This window comes from Chiroxiphia lanceolata, chromosome 8 (assembly GCF_009829145.1).
Source record: "Chiroxiphia lanceolata isolate bChiLan1 chromosome 8, bChiLan1.pri, whole genome shotgun sequence".
NCBI lineage: Eukaryota > Metazoa > Chordata > Aves > Passeriformes > Pipridae > Chiroxiphia > Chiroxiphia lanceolata.
Window position 1 is genome coordinate 7371725 of NC_045644.1, and position 22507 is coordinate 7394231.

Sequence of the window (22507 nt, forward strand, 5' to 3'; positions counted from 1 at the left end):
ATATATAAGCCTGAGGTAAAACTGCACTTCAACAAGTTCTTTTGTGAAGGAGACAGGACTTGATGCTTGCCAGATCTCTTAATAGGCAAATTTAGTAATCTAAAGTATTTTTCTATCTCTCTTCACACACAAGGGAGTTTTATCTGTTGCTCCTAAGAAGAAACTGTTCCCAGGTCCAATACAGAAGCATTGCTAGTTTTCCTGATGCCTTTTTTTCCCCCCTCTAGAATAATAATGTTTTGCTTGGACCATCTTCTTCTTTCTCACTAGCTGTTTCAAGTATTTCTATGGCTCTAATTCATCTTTTTTTTTTTTTTCTCATAAGACAGTACAAATACATCCTCTGAGGTTCTGTTAGACTCTCATATGCAAGGTATATAATATAAAACCTTAAAAATATATTCTTATTATGTCATCTATGAAACAATTCATTTATTTGTAATAACTCTGTGTGTGTTTGCTTGGTAATCTGGCAATGTTTTTTAACATATTTATCAAACATCACAGAGGATTTGGTTCTTTTGCAATCATTATTTAAAAGGTTACTCATCCCCAGCTTGAGAATTTTAAAGAAAACCTACAAAACACAAATTTTTGCTTAATTTTTAGTTTGGTCTTCCAAAATAGAAGTACTATATTGGTCCAGAATTAAGATTATTTTTAAGACAGTGGCAACAAATGTATTTTTATAGTTGGAGAAATTAGTATGTTTTACATTCACCCTGCAACAGCTGGTTTAGTCTGGCATTATGCTTTTTTCCAGAGATGTTGAGGGATTTCTTTAGCCCAATAGGATTTGTATTGATTTCTGTTGCACTTTTTTTAGTGGTCCTTATTCTTGGAGTTTTTTCTCTTATATTGATTCTGAAAGCTCCAGCCATTTGGGTTATTACAAATTTTGCTATATTTATGCTGTAGTTCTACTACAATAATCAAGAAGTCAGACCTTCACAGACTTTCATGCACACGCACACAACATAAAAAACCCACACACATACACAACTGAACTTGCAACTGGAACTCTAAATTTGAATAAACACGAATATTTAAATTGTTAATAAAACATCTTTTGCAGTTTTATGTGTGACAGACACCCTCTGTAGCTTGAAGAGCTCTGGGTGTAGAAAAACTAGTGAAGAGCAACTACCTTTCCCACCCTCAGGTGGGAAGCACATTGAAAAAGATCTGCACGCAGAGGAGATGTGAGGAGATGATGCCCCCAGAGTGGACTGAGGCTGAGCGGAGTGGATGTTTTTACATGGTCTGATTCTAAGCATCTGAGTGATAAAGTCAGTTCCTACTGTGGGTTGGGAACTGCTGTAGCAGTTATACATCCTACCTGCTTGAAAGAATAGGGATCCTGATTCAATTAAAATTCTTTACCATTCTCTAGAAATGTGGACTTTTCATTTAGCACAAGGTTTTACCTTTGCTCTCAAGTGCTGAATTTAGCGCTCAGTATTTTGTGGGTTGTGGGAGAAAGAAAAGAAGATTTTCTCATGTAATCAGAAAGCAAGCACTAAGAAATGGACTGGCTTAACACCAGTGGAGGCATCCACAGCTCAGTAGTTTGGAAACTATTCTGGACTGTCAAGCAGCATTGCTGGAGCTGAGCTGTTTCAGAGAGCTCGTTACGGAATTGCATTGTTGAGTCATAAACTAAACAGTTGTAGCTCCTGTTAAGATTTCCTGATTGTAATACCATTCCCTTTAGAAATGGGAGACCATTCATTTGAGAAAATAATATATAAAGAATAGAGCCAGTAATACAGGAACTGAGCTTTGTGTGTAGTGGACCATGCACTGTGATCCATGGGCCACAAACAAGAAGATAAAGATGGATGGCTGTTGAACTTGAGGATAAAACACAATCCCCCCCATCACTTTTAAATTAATAAAACTTAATTTTAATGAAAAGTAAAAGCAGATACAAACTGTGAATCAAACAAACAAAAAATAGATGCAAATCTGATAGACCCTGAATAAAATAGTTTCAAAATACTCAGACTTGCTTCTGTGACACTCCATATCACATCACATGTTATTTACTTGCCTGAAGACTTCTTTTGTGACAAATTCTGGAAAAGAGAAAGAACTGAATGATAGATAATGAAATCTTATGACTTCTGTATTTTTTTACGGAGAAATTTTTAAACATTGAGATTTTTTCCTTCTTTCTGAAGAAATTAATTATAAAATTAACAGATAAAGTACAAAAAAGTTATATTACTTCAGCAGAAACTTGAAACTGATTATAAAAGTGAGAAATACAAATTTCTCATGACTGTCATTCTGCTACTGATGGTAGTGGCAGCTGCATCTTCACACAGCTCGATCAGGGGCTCTGAAATGAACCTCTAAACCCCTTTTGTTTCCCAAATGGGACTTCAAAATATTTTTTCTCTTTGTATTATTACACAGACTGATAATCAAGAAATCTGAAGTTAGGATTGACATTTAGAGAAAAACACATTTTAATAAGTTTTTGTAGGGAATTTGAGAGTGAACAAAATAAAGTACTATATAAAAGGATCCTATTTCTCTATATTTAACTGGCAGCTGGAAGTAAAGATTAGTTTAGCTCCAAACTGCATATGCAGCTTTCAATAAACTAATGATTTGTATTAGTCACCCAAATACATCTTTTTTTGGGCTAAAACTGAATCTTTGTATCTTTTTATCTTTGTCTCTTCTCTGTAAATTTCTTTTTCTGTAAGAAATTATATTACTGAACATTTGAAAATAAGCCAAAAGAAATGAGTATTGGAGTGGGCCTATAATGTGAGTGTGTTTAGATGTGTATATAGTATAAAAACATGCTTATCCAAAGCCACTGCTAATCATCCTAAATTGCACCTTTAAAACTAAAATTATCAAACGCTTAAAATACATAATGAAAATGGCATACCATTTGCAGAATTTCAATTTCTGTTTGAAGAGTCTCACAGACACTTTCCCAACTATCATCTTTGCATTTTTCCAATTCTCTCTTAAGTCTGGGTCCAAAAACAAAAAGAAATTTCAGGTCAGAGAACTGTTGCTGGGCAGCTCTTTTTCCAGCTTTGGTCCCAGTTGTCCATTTGACTTGTGTGAGAAAAGCCTCACTGATCTATTTTCATGATCAGGATTCACGTTTGCTAGTTTTGTAATTGGCCCTCCAACACGCCGCTCTCTCACAATACTCTTGGATTTTATTCAGCACTGGTAGTGGTGATGGCAATGTAAGGAAATTCAGAAAGCAACACTTTGGGTTTTTTCAAAGTATGTCTTGACAAAGTAATTTTTTAGAAAAATTTCTGGACTGTGTTGTTTTTATAAACCGTGAAAGATTTAGGGCCTCATTAGTCATCATTTTCCTTATTTAAACATGTGAATTTGAATGTTGATACTTAGGAAGTGCCATATGTTACTGTTCTTATTTTTCCTGAGTATCTATTTGTAGCTAGTGATGGAGACAGAATGTTGGATTAGATGGGTCCACTGCCTGACCCTGTGCTATCACCAATCCACACCCTGCCACAGACTCCTCTGCTGCTCCTGCTGTTCTCCCCCCACTGCTCCCATCATTGTTCATCACTCTTACTGACTGTTTCCCAATAGTCTCAGCCAGGAGTTCTCCAACTTTTCTGCAGTAAGAATTACTTTTAATGTAGCTATTTCTCCATTCAAAAGATCATTTAGTCCTGCTAAAAGGAGACACCTAAACTTTGCACATCAGTGACTGTAGTGGTTTAAATTAATACTTAGTTGGCCAAGAGAAATCTGTGCCAGAGCTTTCAGTGGTCTGATAAATACAAGGTGATGAGATTAGACTGAGTCCTTCCATGGCTGTCATAAGAAAAGCATAATGACAAAGCTAAAGTTGTTTACCCTTAATACAGTTCCAGGAAACAATGTGAATATTCTGGGACATACAAACAGACTGAGAAAAGGAGGAAAAGTATATATTCGGCTTGTCATTAAATAGCTAAACTGATGCATCAAAGCTGGACGTTATTTCTTCTGAAGTTGAAAGAGAAGGGAGCAACCATTTTTTTCTTTTATACACTATAATAGACAAGAAATTATTTAACCCTATTATACAGATGATGCACCTCTTTGGCTGCAATAGAGTTGGTTTTCTACACAAGACAATGGCTTTATTAAAAGGAAAAGATATATTTTCGTACGAGAGGAATAACTTAGTCACTGTGCAACGTTGTAAGTCCATTTTGCTGTTCCTGTGGAAGATGCAAATATCTCACCCTCAATATGAAAAAACTATGAGCTGCATGTGCTTGTATTATAAGGGAGTAAATGCCTCTGTTTTCAGAAATATTTCTCATAACACATACAAACATCAAAAAAAAAAGGAAATGTTGAACTAGACTTTAAATAATGAAATATTCACTGTGCTGTAGTATATTGTTGGTTTACAGACCATTTCATTGAGAGAAGTTCATTTCAAGGTCTAAGATCAGCTTGTGATCTTGATTAAATCAGCCTAACTTCATTGCCTTGTCTACTCATTTTTTCCTCAGTGTTCTCTGAGGAACAGAGAACTTAGAGACCAAAGACAAGCAAAAGCCCTATTTTGCCTGATTTGCCTTAGAAAAAGACACAGTTTGTTAATCTCAGAGAAAATGCTCTCTCACTGTCTTCCACATGATAAAACCGATGCAAAGTCTGTTTGCTAGTTGTCAGCTAAGAATGATACCAGTCCATGGTAGCTGTACATTAAGGATAGAACAACCAGAAGATAAGCAGTAGGAGTTGCTTATCTGTGTCCTGGGATTGTGAATTAATTACTATTGACGATGTGCTTTGAAACTCATATTTTGCATATGGATTTTAAAATTTTATTTCAAATATTTTATAGAACCTTTAAATGTAGTGACAGCACAATTCCTTATATAGCATCAGGTTGTGGTGATAAAAGACACATTCATTCAAATGTGGTGTTTAATTCTTACATTAATCAATTGATTCTGCTTTCAAGTCTTACTTCTTTCTTATTTAGAAGCTAGATAATTACAGTATGTGCCAGGAATATTATGCTCACAAAATAAGGGCTGTCTGTTAGGTTACAGTCTACAAAATTAATGCATTGGAAACGCCTGAGTTACTGAATAAATGATGAAGTTTTACCAGAAGGAATGTGAGACAATAGAACTATTAAAAAAATGCTTAACCTGAAAGCAGATTTAGGTTTTTCATTTTACATTTAAGATAAGCAGGATATTCATATTCATCTTTCCACTATCAGATTAAATGTGCAAACCAATTATTCATGAAACTATACTGTTTAGATGGAAGGCAGGTTTTCTGTCACCTTTGGAAATGGAAAGAGATGTAACTTTTGCCAGAACAAGGATTAATATGACAATTATATCCTCACTTATGACTATGATAAAAAGCAGATCTCTTATAAAGAATAATCTGAAAAATCACATTAGCATTTGGCTGTCCATGTCCTTTGGTTTTGTTTTATTTTTACCATTTTGTTCTCTTTGGTGACAATAAAATATATCTTTATAATAAGTCATTGCACTGCACTAAGAGTGTATTGGTAAATTACAGCATCACAGGCTCTAACGAACAGCTGGAGCGGAAATGCCGAATTTGCAATAGCAAAACCCAGTCTTAAATCAAGTAGGTGGGACAACAACATCAGCATATTTTGGATGCTAGCTTGTCCTAGACTGAGCTCTACTATCAATGGCCCATTTTCCATTATTCTTGAATGCCAGAAGTGACAGAGATGAAGAAGGAGGAGACCACTGAAGATGATCGATTTTGCAGCTTTGAAATGAGCCCAGCTATTAAATGTCATTGGCATTTGTGGTTGATCCACTCTTCTTGAATTTCAGCTGTATATGCACAAGGAAAATAGGAAAAATAATTGTGAAATCAATACATGCTGGTATTATAAATTGAACTATGGAAAAAATAATGTTATTGTCAAGCAGGTTTCTCCGAAAATCATCCATGGATTCAAATTACTGGATGAAGACTTCAGTATCCAAAACTTGCATTTCAAGAATAATTTTATGCAAAGAGTTCTCAAAGGAGAAATAATTTATGTAGAAGGCAGGGTTAACATGCATTTTTGGTCTGTTTTTATTCCCCTAAGTGGGGATGAAACACTCTAACTAGTTGTTGTTGGCATTGCAGAAGGAGCAGACTGTCTCTTAGTTATGTTTTGCTGAGACAGGTAAAACATCTTCTTTGTATTCTCCTTCTTGTCTTTGCCTTGTTTATGACCACCATTTTATTTTTTAAACATAAATTGGAGGGAAAACATTATGGTGTGTTATAAAACAGAATTGCTTGACATTGATATACAGGGCATAGAATTCATGGTACAAAATGAAATTGTGTAGGAAGTTATACATAAAACTTGAGAGTATGTATGTTGATTTTCCTGAATTTTATCGTAAACTCCAGGAGATACATTTATCAAGGTTTTAAAACTTTACTGAGACTGAAGAAAACATCAAAGACTTTGGTTTATTGTCTCAAGCTGAAGCAGAGGTAACGCACTGAGGTCATTCACTCCCACTTCAGTACTGGCACTAAATTAATATCTATGTTTCTCTAGTGAGAGCAAGATTTTGCTGGGTATTTACAATTTGCTGACACTACTAAACAGAAAATGCTATTGATACAGCTGCAGAAGTCAATCAATTTCAGACTATTATCAATTGATTGAGAAAGGGAGAAAACAAGTCCTAAACAGAGTTTAGTATCTCAAAATATAAACTCAAGTACTTGAGCTACACAATTAAATTATAAAAGTCTGTGCTTGGTGGAGCAGAAAGAGAATAAAAACTAAGAAAGTGATCTAGGAGTAATAATAAATACCAGCAAGAAGATTAAACATGAAAGTGAAGAGGGCACTAGACCACATAACAATGGGAATTAAATGTAAATTAAAAGAAATAGAGCTACCTTAGGTAAAATAAGAAAGGTTTGGCTTTTGCTTTCCTGGATCAAATGCTGAATGTAAAATATGCAATTTTCACTGATTAAAGCTCGCATTTCGTGAATGCTGTCAGGCAACTATTTATAGGAGTAGTTAGAGGTCTTCAAAAGTGTGGTGGTATTTTTTTTAATTTATATTCCCCAAATACATAAAACATCACAAGACATCTTTGAGGAATATATTATTATAGATGAATAAACATGAAAAGGTTAAGGCACGCTGAATTAAACTGCACATTAGGGTGAGATTTGCTTTTGTGCAGACAGTAAACCAAAGCTACATGGACTACTTTTCACAGGAACTGGAAGAAGAGTTATACAGGAAAGAAAAAACGTACAAGCATCAGAGATGTGAAAATGAAACGTGTTTCTAGGGGTCAGTAAGATTCCTATTGAGGCAGGGAAAGTAAATAGGAGTCAATGATCCCTCTCATTCAATTATCTTGATTTTTCTATTGTACAGGGAAAATTAGATCCTAATCTGGATATAGTAATATTGCTACCCTATTGCTGAAATCAGTGTCTCTATAATGTACTGCTTTCTTCATGTGTATAATTTTCTCAGGGCTAAAAAGGGTTTAGAATTGTCCTTCTTTCCTTCTGCATTATGGGCTCTCCATACTCTACTCATCTTCCAGGTTGAATGCATCTCCTTTTTTTGACAAGGAGGTGAGAGATTTGTACACAATATTTTTACACCCTCCTTGCTTTTTGTTGGAAATAACTCTTGCTTTTATCTTGTCCACAGCTATATTTACTTTTGATGTTTATAGTTGTATTTTGCTCACACAGTAAGCTCAGACCTCTCCCTTTGCTTCCAGGTACCTACTGTTGAAGCCCTTAGTTGTGTACAAATAGATCAATTTGCACTGTATATAATTATATTCCTCCTCTTTTTCAGCAAATTACAAAGTCTACAAAGTGTAGTTTTTTGATTATTTTACACTATTGTCATAAAACACTTTCTATTCCAAAGCCATTATTTAAAACATTAACCATGACCAGCAGTGACTGTAGTTACCTTCTTCAAGTGCCAGAATTTCTATTTTCAGACCTATTCCTGTTGTTAGTTATAGTCATTTCTTTCCTTCATTTTTTAAATATGTCTTCCCCAGGTTAACTAGGAGTTTCCCAGGTGGGTTAACATCAAATACTTTATTAATGTCTAAATGGATGGCATTTGAATTTTCCTTGCCTAACCAATTTTTTGTCTTATCGAGGAAAGATATCATTAGTCAGATTTGATCTACCTTTTGTAAATACATACTGCAATTCATAATGGAAACTTATTTTAACATAATTCAAACTATAACAGTTCCACTAGGCACTGCTATTAAAAAGGAAAGCTCAAAAAAATCAATGAGGAGATTGCCATTGAAAAACTAATTTTGAACTATAAGAATTATTCCACAGACTGATATCTCTAGATTATAGAATTTAACATAAAATCAAATTGCAAATATTTTTTTACCCCATCAGAACCATACACGGCCTTAGGCAGTCTGCTGTTAGCATGAAATAATTTTCAGCCCTAATGAATATATTTCCTGTATGACCTGTACGAAAGAAAGAATTACTTTTTCCTTCCTAATTTTGGTAATGGAGTTTCTTTTTCTGCATTGTAGAGTCTAAGAAGCAATACTATATTTTTGGATTTAGACAAGTATACAAAGCCTTGAACTACTTAGAAAGTAAGCAGATTTCATGCACTTCCTTTCTGCTACTCCTTTTCTGAAGTAGAAGAGAGATTCAGGTTTCAAAGAAACATTTTATCCTCAGTCTACCTTTTACACAGTGTGAAAAATATCAGTTTTAGGTAGAAATGTTCTGCTGTTAGTCTAAATGAGCCTCAATTAAAATTATTTTTAGGCTGCTTTACTTAAGGCAACACAAAAATTTAAAATTAAAATGTGAAAGAAGATAAATAATTAATATAGTAATTACAATTAATATACTAGTGAAATGACATAGTTAGGAATTTACTGGTATCCGTTAGTCTCTGCTTGACTCCTGAGTTGTTCCACTCAAGTGATGCTACTTGCTACCTGCCAGGGAAATGGGACTCAAGAGAGCTGATGCCAAAGTTCTTTCCTGCTGTTTTGTGTTGGGAGTTGGCACTGGCAGAAAAGATGATTAAAATAAAGCTTTTGATCTTAATTGCAGATCTCTTCAGGAAAAAAAAAAAAAAAAGCCTTCTTTTCTTAAATATTTCTCTGAATTATGGGCCTGTATCTTGACACTGGCATTGTCCAGAGTGCCTGCTTTGAGTAAGAGGGTACAGTGTCTTACCCATAACTGTATCTGTGCTTAACATTCAAATTTTGGTCACCTTTTTTCTGTATCTGGTGTGTATGGAAACAAGACTCTAACTGCAGCATCAACAGCTTTTAGAATTACCCGTGTGTGTTTCTCATGACCTTTTGTAATTCTTTGATGGATTTGAGAGAAATTTTATGAAACTGCAGACGTGGTATAGGACATTTTTCTCAGATCAAAGATGAATTGCTGTAATTTGAATTAGCTGGCTACACTGAAACACAATTTACTTCTAGATATATACTTAATTGTAATGAAGATTCTTGCCTTGCCAGCTACTTTTGATATTGATTTTTAAGCTGGAACTAGGAATGTGATACAGTAACAGACTTGCAGGGTGATCAGGGAGCTACATATATCAGGTTATTGATGCTGCCTGTCTCTCACATTTGTTCTAAGGAAGCATTAAAAACATTGGTGTTTTTGCCATTTAAAGAGCGATGTGCTTTCCAGCTCTGTAAAAAGAGAATCAAATTCTGTGCTTATTTCATAGAAAAAAATATGTATTTTTGATCCACATTACTTGTGCCAAAATATTATCATCTTTATATGTAATAAAAATGATTTTCAGCAAAAACTAGAATTCTATTCTTGCAATAAATTTGGTACGGGGAAAAAACCTAATCTTGTTAGGCTAAAAAGGGTTGTTCCTCTGACACAGTAGGTTCAATCACATCGATTTTAACATGGCCAAAATTGACTCCTGCTAAGATATATACACTGGTATATGCATATATCTCAAGGAGAACCTTCAAGGATGAAAGCTATGCAACCTCTCTGGCCAACCTGTTCCTTTGCTTACACTATCCTCATGATAAAAATGTTTTTCTTTAAATTCATTCTAAATCTTCTTGTTTCAACTTCTGCTTTTTGCCTTTTGTTGTCCTGCTGTGCAGCATTGTGCAGGTCCTGGCTCCATCTTCTTGATGATATCCTGGTAGGTCCTGGAAAGTGATCAGGTACCTCCTGGGGGACTATTTATATCCTGCAATATTTATAGCACGTAATACTTTAAAGCCCCCCTTTCAATCTCTTAATTCAGTAGTGCAAATCAAGAAGTGATGGGTAGGTTATGTTAAAGAAGAGAAAAAAAAAAAAAAGAATTGCTAGAGTTGTATGAGTCTGATAAGAGTTTGGGATGGTTCTAAAGAGCACAGCACTATGACAGAGAGAGGTAGACAAATGAGGATTGCCTGACTAGCTCTACAGGAAAGCAGAATCTATTAGTGCTGACATGGAAGTACAGTAGCATATCTATGTTGCTTCTGGCATCTAACTTATTCAGGACTATCTCTCTCTATAAGGCACTGAGCTTTTCTGATCAAAAGCAAGTGCAAGATAAATGTACAATTTAGGCAAATCCGTCCTAAATTTTTTCCAGTATCTGAAATGAAAAAGTATTTCAATGCAAAGAAAATGTATTCAATATATTATTACACTTCAAGAATCACCTGCATTTTGTGATATTAGTCATAGCAGCAGCAGCAGTTTATATTTTGCACTACATGCAATTATCAAATAATGTAATCTTATCTTGACCACAGAAGAAGGCATTTCATTAAATAAGAAAATATCATCCTCCTTCTTGCTTTGGTTGTAAATGGCACTTGCTGATTTTGCAGTTAATAGAATTTAATATGTCTTATCCACGTTTTCCACCCAGATAAAACCAAAGTATCGTTCTGCAGACCTGTGAGTTACTTTCACTACATAGAAAGGCAGACATATATGGATTTGATTGATCCCCAGGATCTCAGTGGCAGAGCTGGGAACTTAAAGTAACATAAGGTTTGTTACTTCTGTACCTTACACAAAGGAAACCTGTTATAGAAAACTAATTACACCAATTTCAATATTCAGTGGCATCATGGCAGTAAACTACTCCAAGGGAAGTCTGTTATTTAGAAGGAAGGTGACAACCTCATGTATCACAAACCCTAATATATCACGATTGAATGAATAATGTAAACAAGTGAATTATAACATGCTGTCCTAAAGAATCGTTGCTTCTATTATTATTTACACTGTGTCTTCTATGTATATGTTGAATGCAAATTTTTTGCTACTGTATGCAGGATTGTGAGCTAATTAATTTTTATGCTGAGGGAATTTTGGCCATGTCTCAACACCATGTAAGAGGTTGAAGAGAGTTAGTAATAGGGCTGATATATCATTTTCTTTCAAAAACCGATATTCAGCAAAAAATGGGCCATTACCAAATCGTCTTTCAGAAAATTGCTCAGGGTTCTCTGCAAAGTTATAACTTTCCATTGAAAGTTTTCAGGAAAAAAATCCCACCTTATATTTATTTATTTTTGTCAAAAGCTTAGCAATATGTAGGGAAAAAACCCACGATGGTAATAACAGTTATGTTTTCCTTAACAATTTCTGTTAGAGAATCTTTCAGACCAGCTTTTCCAAAAGGAGTTTCTTTGCATTGCCAATTCAATATTTTTAAATATCCACAGGCACTTTCATCTGGAACATCATAAGACAGAAAAAAGATGGACAGTTCTGTGATTTGGGGCTTTCTGCACTGGAATCTTTTTTTTAAAAAAAACCATTACATTATTTTCTGTAAAGTGAAAATCTAATTGTCTCACTTAAGCAAACTGACAAGAAATGAGTCATTACCACTCAGTTCCCAAGAAGCAACAGTCACTGTTAAGGGAGACTGTGCAAGGTCTTGTGTCTTGGTTAAGTCTCCAAAATTTTGATCTAAACTGGCTTAATTGAAAGGCAAACTGGAACTGATAGAGATCAGAGAGAAAAATCTGCATTTAGTAGCTTCAACACAGGGCCCAGCTGACCCAAGGGGGTTACTGTGGCCAACCCATCCCATTGCAAGCGGGCTCTGTGCAGCCCATCAGCAGAGATGTGTTTAGCACTGGGCAGTTTATCAGTACTTTGTGCACCACCACCATTTTTACAAGAACTTAAGAATTGGTCTTCCACCCTGTGGAAGCAGCAGTCTTTTGTTCTTCCTCCAAGTCTGACTGACATCCCTGCAAACTCTTCCATTTTTTAGTTCCTTTGAGCATGCATGTGAGTGTGAAATGCTGTAATAAACAGCAGGAATTTGTCTTCTCTAATAAAAAATGAATGGTTCTTCTGATTTCAGAGGAATATTGCACAGGAAAGGTAAAATAGTCATTGCCACCAGGACTGGTCTGCAGTTACAGGTCTAAAATTAAATTTAGGAACTCATTAACATGAGACTCTTACCTTAAACATTCAGGATCAGTCTGAGGTTTTTCAGTTACTTGGACTTTTTCTGCTTCTAAATCTTTCGTCATTCTTTCAGCCTCCCTGATTACTTTCTCAAGGTCTAAACATGAAATTAGAATCACTTTATAAATACATATTAATCATCCATATTCAAAGACTTTCTACATTTTCTAAATTTATATCTTCTAATATTTCTTCATGCAACTGTTTGAAGGGAAAAGGCATCTAAATAAAGAACATGAATTATTTTATTATTATTGCAATTGCATATTGCAATCTGGAAAGTTTCACTCCCTTTCTCAAACAATTTATGATCACATTTACTGCTTTCCTTAGCTCTTACTGTGACATGTTACTTATATATTTGTAAAAAAGGTTACTACAAGGCTCTAGATTACATTTTTTAATTCAGATTTCAAAATTATCCCTCCTGCTCTGATCACCTTTGACACAGAACTTTTTTTGGTTCCTTCTGTATCTTTTTAGCTTTTCGTTTTATAGAGTTTGCTGAGTACTTGACACCCCTCCTAGATGTCCTTTTTCATGCACAGACTTCCATACAAGAACACACAAATGTCAGGAAACAGAAGACAGTTGAATTTACAACTCAGAGGTTTAGCACCTAGGACAAACCTGTCTTTCTCAGTCCAAGCCACATTGCTTTTAAAATATTTGAATTTTAGTGACATTCTTTAATTATAGGTTAATGGGTTTAAAACAATATTTATATTGATTTTAAGTGCACTTAGAAACACCAAATTCTCCATTTAAGTACATGACTTACCAGCAAAAGCAAATATTTCTTTTTTATATTTATAGCTCATGATTCAGCGAATCTCCAGACCTCAGTATCACTGGCATTCAAAATAAATCTCATTGAAATCCATAATATTTATTATAGCCATGTTTAAAAATTATGTATTACATATTGTAAAAATTAATTAAAATCTTGTTACTATGATTTCTTTTTCTTGAGAAAAGAAACTCGACTGAAAAGATTTTTCAAAAGCCTTTGTCAAGCAGAAGTAATTATCATAGCAAGTAATTATCAGGCACACCTTTGAGTTCACTTTGGAGAGTAAATAAATCCTGCTTTAACTCATTCTTCTGCAGCTGGAGTGCATTTAACTGGACATTTTTGTGTTCCATTGACTCCATTTCTAAGAAAAAAATACATTTAAATTAAAATACATTGCAGTTTTAGCATTCATGATACAATCTTAAATATTCTTAACTACTTCTATCAATATTCAGCTAGTGAAAAAGAACTTTGAATATAAAACAAAAATAAACTAAAATGATAAATAAAAACACAATTCACAGGAAATTATAGGTCATACAGTGCATTCATACCTATGAAAGAACATGGTTTTTATTGCTATTAAGATGTTCAACATATTTTGTTGTCTGGGCAGAAAAAGAATGTTTTGCTTTAGAGTTACTTCAGCTTTAAAGAAAGGAAGATGACTCATTGAATAGGTGGAGAACAGACACCTCTCAGCAGGACTGAAAAAAACCCACTTAATTTGTTTAGTCTTATGGATAGTTGAGCCTGACTATTGACAGCATCTGGAATGAATTGTGATTGTTTTTCTAACAACTGGAGGTCCTTGCATAATTTCCATGTTAAGAGTTACTTAAACTTTTCACTTCAGTGTTGTCACTGTGCTCAGGACTGTAGCAGACCAAAGACAGGCAAATTATACCTCAAAAAAGGTCCAAATAAAGGGTGGAATCAAGAGAGCAACTGAACCTAGAGAAGAATGTTAGTCCCCTTTCAGGTCCTACTAATCATTTAACTGCCCAGATCTGCCTGAATATGTAAAAGTTAATTGCTAAGAGTAGCACTTGCCACCAAGTACAGACTTTTTTCAGTTGTAGATTAGAATCATAGCAACAAGAAATAAGAAAGAAGGTACTACCAAGTGCAAACTCAAATGGATAGTCCTGTTTCAGTAACTTTACAGCAGATATTAGGAATTGGAAGTGCTGGTGTTTGACAAAACATGAGACTGGAAAGGACTTGAGGGGTCATCTACTGCATTCCTTCTCCTGAAGGCAGGATCAGCTGTACCTCTGCCATTTCTGACAGATGCTTGTCTGTCCTGTTTTTAAAGACCTTTGATAGTGAAGACCCCTAATTCCTTTGATAATGGAATCTCCTAGGGCAGAGTGTTTTAGTTCACTGCTCTGAGAAAGACTTCTAAACAGACAGACTCTCTCTTATTGTGTTTTACACTTGTTACTTTTTATTCAGTTCACTATAGATATGCAGAATATATTAATTTCCTTTTTACAGGATCCTTTAATAATTTGAAGACTGATATTAATATTTCATCAATCTTTTCCTTAATAGGTTATATAGTCACAATTCTTTCATTTTCTTCCTTCTCACGTGCTCCAGAACTCTGATCACTCTCACTGGTCCCATGTGGATTCTCTCCAGCTGGTCCACGTCTTTTCTTAGAGTTTAACATCAAAACGAGAAGCACAGTACTCCAGCTAAGAGCTTAACTGCCCCAAATAGAGTGAAAAATTATTTTCCATGTCTTAGAGATCAGAATTATGTTTATGTCTCAGTGTGGTGTTGGCATTCTGATGTCATTAACTCATGTTCAGCTCGTGATCCATGACGACCCCTGTTTCCTTGCAGAAGGACTGCTTTTAAGTCTGACCCTGTGTTCTGAGAGATCTCATACTCTGTGTCTTAAAGATCAAGTTCTACTGCAAGACATTTGTGTGTGCAATTCTTTTGAAGCTAAGGACATGTACAGAACTCATCCATAGAGGATTCTAACCAAAAACAGTCACTATGTATGACAGAGCACCTCTGTGCTGGCTGACATCAGGAGACCCTTCTGCAAGGGAATGGAATTAAAATTACTGGTTTGCACAGTTATATTTTACTGATTTGTGTTAATCCAAGATACACTAGTTTAATATAAGGCTTACCATTTTTCAGCAGCGCTGCCTCATTCTCTAAATCCTTTATTTCAGTCTTGACTTTTTTTTTAATCAGAAGATCTCTATTACTTGCTAGTCCATATTCATTGTTAAACTCTGTTACTTCTCTGGTAAAATTATCTTCCTCTTCAGCAATTTTTCTCTTTGCATCTGTCTGAAAAAAAGAAAGGGAATATTGAATGTTCAGGTGAAAAAAAAAAAAGGAAGTCTTTGTTAGGCTAGGCAGACTGAAACACACTGTTGTTTCTACCCTTAAATTTGTAGTATAATATAAATAAAAACCCAAAAGTAAATAAATGTAAAAGTAAATAATGTCCTGACTTATAAGAACATGAAAATGGTCTACAGCTCTACCATTAGGTCTGTTGTTTCAACTTTCTTTTTTTTCCCCTGTAAAAATGAAGGATATATTCTTCATGAAGAATATGAAGGATATATTCTTCACTGCTACCTTATCTTCCAGAATTGCACCAAGAGTTATTTGGTTCAACTATTTTACTGAAGTTAGTAGAAAGTTCTGTTTAAAGTCCATAGCCTAGCATGGCTGTTCCTTTTTTTAGATTGTTATTAATTTAAATCAAGGTGTTGTTTATTCCTCTGCAGAACTCAGACTTACTTTAACTCCCTCAATAACTACCAAGAAAGCTATAGTTGATAGGAAATTATTGTTTAATTTTCTGGAAAAAAACCCCCATTCAAACAAAAAAGGTTATACTCAATTTCTTTTAAGAAATCTTGATTGATTCCCAAGTCAAATAAAATGAAATTTCCTATACAGGAAAAAAGAAATGATAACCCATATATCGAACTTGACCGGCTCCAATTAAAAGAAACTTCACACATATATTGGGAATACTTTGGGTGCTGCAGAAACATTACTCAATTAAGAAGATGTCTGCCTAAAGACTTAGGGTTAATATTGGTGATTTGGACTGAACATTTGAAATTTAGCTCTGCTGAACATTTAAAGTGCAGACACATACGCAGAGAAGATTACTCCTCTGGCATTTCTTTATATGTACAGATCCAAGGATCCACGGTGAAGTAAGAGGAAGGCAATATTCAGGTTGGCATATGAGAGAACTGAAAAACTTCTTGTCTGTTGTAAGTAGCTACCTTTGAAGAGGTGGTTAGGTGTGTCTGCCATCAGAGATTGTGTGGCATGTCAGGATTGCTAAAATATGGTGTGGGCCTCCCTGGGTTTTTCCTTTGATCCTTCTCAATCTGTTTGATTGTGGATGAGCCAACCCAACTTAAGGTGAGGCCTTCCTAGTTTACTTTTAAGAGTAAATAATCTATCAGAATTGGACTTCAGTCATACAGCAGCAGACATCAGAAAACGAAGTCAAGAAGGTTAAATCAGCTTTGTAGACAAACTGCAGCATACACTACCTTAGATCGTGGTTTAAATTAAAAGTGAGAATTTATCTACATTTACATTGTTACATAAGCTAAAGCAAAAAAAAATAATTTCCTGATTTAGAATATTAGTTCTTCCAGATTTTCAAATTTTAAAGCTGATTGCTCTTGCCGAGTAGAAAAGAGCTCTCTGAACACCATAGCTGGAAACACACCAAGATTTTAAGAAGACTGCTTTTTTGATTAATAAGTTCAGCTTTCTGTTTTTCTAAGCTATCTTCACGTTTCTTCAGAATTTCTAAGTAGAACTGCTTTTCAGACAGATGCTGAACCTTCCAAGAGAAAAAAAAAAAGTTAAGAAGTAAGGTTATTGTTTTATTGTTTCATATACTTTGATACTGTACAGTTAAAACACAGCTGCCCCAGCTGCTGGACTAGCAAAACCATAACAGCTCTTTCTTTTACCCCCCACTTATCTTGCAGGATACCACTAAGCTTTTCAAAATCTTCTTTCTTTAAAGGAGACATTTAGTGGTGGTCTGTCTATCTAGAATGGCAATTTAAAGTCTGCTTGATTCAGGAGATATTTTTTTCAGGTTAAAACCAGGAAAAGTATTGACCACATGGGATCTTTTATGCAACACATATCGCCTAACCCAAGTTAAGATACATGGTGGAATAAACTATAATAACAGATAAATAGAAAACAGTTAAGTGTTGAAGAGTCTTAAAGGATGAAAACCATTCATCTGATGAAGTTCTCTTGAAGTGAGTCAAGAGAATGACTCAGACTGTAATACTCAGCAATGAGTAGGGAAAGTAAAGTTAGCAGAAGTGCCCACAGACTGTAAAGGCACAGGGTAAGTATCAGGAAGTAAATTGAATAGTCAGGCTGATAACATGACTGTTTGTGTGTGTAGAAGCAGAAGAGACCAAATAAGAGTGGTATTAAAGTGGTAAAAGTGAAAAGATTTTAAAATTAAATAATGTAGATGATTTTGGAGAGGGCACAGATCAAGTGCATCTGGTCAAAACAGGAGGACAGTGGAATGAACATACCCTAAGATCAGAATGTGAGAGTTGGGAAGGAAAGGACCAGAGTTTTTCCTGATTCCTGATATGTCCAGCATGCTAAGTGTCCAGGAAGTGCTTGGCTCAGGAGAATTTATTTTACATATTAATTCAAAGGAGTAGATGGTCTTATACCACTGTATTTGTATTATTGAACATAACTAGCTGCAGTGTAGTTGCTCCATCTGTAAGATGCCAACTTAATCTATGCATTTGCAACCAATTTTTTTAAAGAAATCATTGAGCTACGAACTGCAAAATGTTACAATTCGGGTTCTAATTACATGGTACCTGATTTTACAGAAAAGAGGGAAAAATTGCACTTCCTAGGACTCTTTGATTGACCACAGGCAGTGTCTGTGAAATAGATGTCAAAAAACCTTTGAACTCAGCCTCATCTACTTGGTCAAGCATCAGCTGCTGAGCATGCATGTGGTTGGATATGTCTGATTATAAAGAACTGCAGTTATTTTGTTCAGGACAAATTGAACAGCATTAGCTGAACAACATTATTTAATATTATTTGAATTGCATGAACTATTGTAGACATCTGTAAATCTGATTCCTGTACTGAAAAAGAAATCACTTTAAATAATGTCCATAACTATATAATCTTTAAACCTAAATACAGTCTGATTGTATTTTCCTATTCCACTACTTTTCTGTTTCATTTCCTATCTATAAATTAATCAATGTCAGACTCAGCAAGCAAGCAAAATATATTTTTGTGGACATCAGTGAGAATATTATTAATCCTGGTCAGTAAAGCACATAAAATTTAATTAGGAATGGTTCTTCAGCTCTTCCCATTAGTCATTTACAATAATGGCTCTACTCTTGGGACCTTCTATACCTACCACATGAACCTTGATTATAAATCACACTGCATCAACAACAAATTAGTAGTATAAACATAAAATTGTAATGTTCATAAATAAATTTATGAGTAAGACTACAGAGGACTTCACCTAACAAGCAATATCCAGATATAATCTGTGTTGGCTAAATAAGTTACTATTTTAAAGCACCTTTGGGCTCTGAGATCATCACATGCATAAATGTGAGCACGTGAATAACTGCTTGCATGATTATAGTCTGAATTTACAGCCAGTAAATATTTGTAAATGAGTTCTTTTTTATTCTGATCAGTAATGTTGATATTTATTATATATACTACATAATCCTTTACAAAAGGCAGAAGAGCCTGTGTTTGGAAGGATGAAAATCAACCTCCAAACATTTATTTTCACAACTAGGTGAGGCAATCCCCCGAATGTTCTTGAAGTTGTTTATTTAAGTGATAGGATACAACAGTTCTGACTTCAAAGGAGGCTCCAAATCCTTTCCTGTTGTGAATACATATTCTGTCAGCACAGACACTTAAGAGCACCAGGGATGGTATTTAAACTTCATTTTTCAGATAGAAGCAAATGGATTTTCAAATAATTTGCAACTACAGGTCTTACTGGTGAAAAGCTCTGCAAAACTGGAAGCTTAATCTGAAAATACATCTGCAGTCTGATTAAATGGAAAGAGTAATAAAATCACTAAATAGATTTAGAAACTGTCCTCTATCTTTGGCATCCTTAGAAAAAACCTTAGGTCTTGTAAGCCTTAACTGTGAGCCTGGGCTTACAGAAAGGTCTTCAGTGTATGATTCAAGGTCCTGTGAAGTAAACACAGGGAACGTTTCCAAATATTTTTTCCTGTGGAAGGCTGTTAGTGCAACACATCAGGCAACCAAGAAATGCCTTTTGGGCACTGAAGGAAATGCTGTAACAAGTTTCAGGACTGTTAAAGCAGGGAATCTCACACCACACCCCAACAAGTTAGGCTGCCCACAGCTGGTGGCCGTATCTTGTGCACGCAGTGACCTGTCCATGGTGATGTGCTCCTTGCCAAGCCCTGTCTGTGGAGAAGGAGTGACTTGCCTGTGCACATGTCCTGATTCTAGAGTTTCCAGATTTTGGAAGCATTATCTGGAAACGTTCCTAACCTTGAGCCGAGTAAGCCCCTGAACATAGCCAGGGGCCAGCCCAAAGGGTGAGATTTGTGAGAGGAAGGATGTTGGCAGACCCTTTTTTCACTACAGGAATGCGTGGTGTAAGTTTTCTCAATGCTGTATTACTCAGCAAGTGAAGCACACTCCTTGAAAGTGCTTATGAATCTATTCCTGAAAGGTCATATATTTGTAAACATAATGTATTTCATTATTATGTATACTCTAAATATACCTGCTTACCTTAGTTTCTAAGTTAACTTTTGCAGCGCTCAGCTCTTCTTTTATTTGGTTAATTTTTTCATAGCTTCTGTTTATGTCACATTTAGCTGCAACAACAAACAAAAACCTGTAAGAATGTTTACTCGGTTTGTAAAAGTTACATTCTTATATAAACATGCCATTAGCAAGAAGCGGCCGCCCCGGCTTTCCCTGACACAAGTCCCCTCAGGACACCCTGGGAATGGAGAGGCCATTCGGGGCGGTCGGTGCCGCCGCCGGCCCCTCAGGACGGCGGCCACGGGGTCGACCTTGCTGGATGAAGTGCCTCTTCTCCCTCGCCTGCTTCTCTGTGAACTGTATTTGCTGGAACAAAGCATCCAGGTTCATTTCTGCCTTCTCGTGGAGCCCGTGCTGCCTTTGTGAGGGCTGGCTGGTGAGCGCTGCGGTGCCCGCAGCAAGGTGAGGCTGGGTCCGGCCACAGCCCTGCCCTCAGCGCTCTGCCCTCAGCGCTCTGCCCTCAGCGCTCTGCCCTCAGCGCTCTGCCCTCAGCGCTCTGCCCTCGGCCTTCGCCTCCCTGGGGCTGCGAACAGAAGGGAGCGACCAGGGCAGACGGGACATGGCTGAGGGGGAAGAGGGGACACAAGGGGAGGTGAGGGCTGCAGAAAGCAGGGGACTGAGAGGGAACCTCGGGCAGAGGGAAATGTGGGTGACTGGCTGGGGATGGGAAACAGAGAATGAAAACGAGCAGGCAGGGAAGCTACAGTAGGAGTAGGAGAAGGAAGATAATTGTTGAGGGAAAACCCAGGTGACACTGAATCATGTCAAACTTGGGCACATCTGTGAAACTGGTTCTGGCTCAGCATCTGGGGAGTTTTGATCAAACAGCTCTGACTTCTTTATTTCTCTGGGAACATGTGCTTTATTCCGGTTTTCTGTCATCCAGAAGCTGTTCTTTACCCCTTCCTTTTTCTATGAAGTGATCACTGTCCTTTCTAAAAGTTGCATCAGCTCAGATTTACTTATCTTTTGAAGACTGATATCTAAGCTGAGCAGCTAAGGAAGTAGGCTAAAATCTGCTATCACACTGAAGAACAAGGTAAATCTGACTTTGTAGAACTTACAGGGATCAGACTCAGCTTGACTGCATTTCACCATGAATGTAAAATGGGCAGAGTTTCTGTTCCAGTTAGTCCCAGCAAGCAAAGATCACAACACAGCCCATTCTACACTCTTCTGGAGCGTATGTTTACTCCGCTTGGAGCTCCTGTAATGCTCTGGTTTCTATGTTACTCGATATACTTGGAAATATAAGTACCTGGTTGAAAATATAATTCCTATTACAGGTTTTGGTTCTGCATCTTGGAAAGGATTGACTACACTCTCTGCAGGGAATAACTAAGTGAAGTTGGCCTACTTGCTTTGAGGCTGAAAAAGCCTGGAGGAATGGAACTTCATAGATTTCCAGCCTTCTTAACATTGAAAAAGATTAGAATTATTGACATTCCTGTATTGTTATAGACATTTCCTCAGAGGAGATACTGTCTTAGCATAGACTGCTGCAGCAAAGTTCAGAAATTAGAAAGAGAAAATCTTTGACCATCAAAAGCAAAACAATATACATGAGAGTACAAATGTCTTATTAATCAAAAAGCTGTTCTAAGTTAGCAGACTGAAACTGAGAATTCTGGAAAAATGTTATGCTATAGTATTTACTGCTTAAAAGGTGCTATGTTATAGCTGATAGTGTGCTATAAAATGGTGCTTTTAAAAGGAAAGACATTGCTCTATCTAGGAAAGAAAATGTGGGTTCTGATGATATTTAAACCCCTGAAACTAGAACATTATGTTGCAGGAAATGCAATTATTTTTTAAAATGGATCAAAGTGCAACTGAGGGAGAAGAGTTCACAAAAGTGAATTTAGAAAATGTTTCAGAAGTGAAGCTTCCCACCCAAAGGCCAAAGGAAAGGCGGATGAGTCAAACAGGAACATTTGGTGATTGAGACAGTGAGTTGTTACACAGGTCTGATGAGTGAAAAAGTCATTTTACAAAATTCAAGAAAATGAACTGCTCTATCAGGGGATCAAGGAGAAAATAAAATGAAAAGCTTTCTTTGAAGTTTTTGAGACTTGACTGCTTTTGTGTTTCAGACTGAGAAAGCTGCTGTAGGCTGGGATAGTGTTCAGTCTCACTTATTAAAGGAACAACTGTGTTTTGTGGAGGGTGCTTTAGTGCCTCTAATTATGGCAAAGGAGCTGCTCTCCCTAGAAAGAAGAGTCTGACTCCAACTGTACTTCTCACTGTCTGAGAATGACCATTCAGCAAGATTAACAGTTCTGTAAGAGTTTCCTTCAGAGGCCAAAAAAGTTCAAAATGGGACATTTA

At 36.0% G+C, this 22507-nt stretch overlaps 1 protein-coding gene across 6 annotated transcripts in view; it reads right to left on the bottom strand.

The window, feature by feature from the left end:
* Nucleotides 1–20871, bottom strand: part of CCDC172 (coiled-coil domain containing 172) — a 33863-nt gene extending 12992 nt beyond the window's left edge. For 3 of the 6 annotated variants that reach the window (XR_004358351.1, XR_004358352.1, XM_032695384.1), the window contains exons 1-8: nucleotides 20431–20871; nucleotides 20144–20229; nucleotides 17046–17162; nucleotides 15460–15625; nucleotides 13566–13667; nucleotides 12505–12607; nucleotides 2909–2996; nucleotides 2054–2078 (exon numbers count right to left, since the gene is read on the bottom strand). Coding sequence is in view for 2 of the 6 variants with exons in the window: in XM_032695384.1 (XP_032551275.1) it covers nucleotides 2054–2078; nucleotides 2909–2996; nucleotides 12505–12607; nucleotides 13566–13667; nucleotides 15460–15625; nucleotides 17046–17162; nucleotides 20144–20229; nucleotides 20431–20509 (766 nt within the window). In the remaining 4 variants the exon portion in view is untranslated. Of the gene's footprint in view, nucleotides 1–1925; nucleotides 2079–2908; nucleotides 2997–12504; nucleotides 12608–13565; nucleotides 13668–15459; nucleotides 15626–17045; nucleotides 17163–20143; nucleotides 20230–20430 lie in introns of those variants that run through there. The other 3 variants (XR_004358354.1, XM_032695385.1, XR_004358355.1) reach the window with 3 other exon arrangements.
* Nucleotides 20872–22507: the final 1636 nt, after the last annotated feature.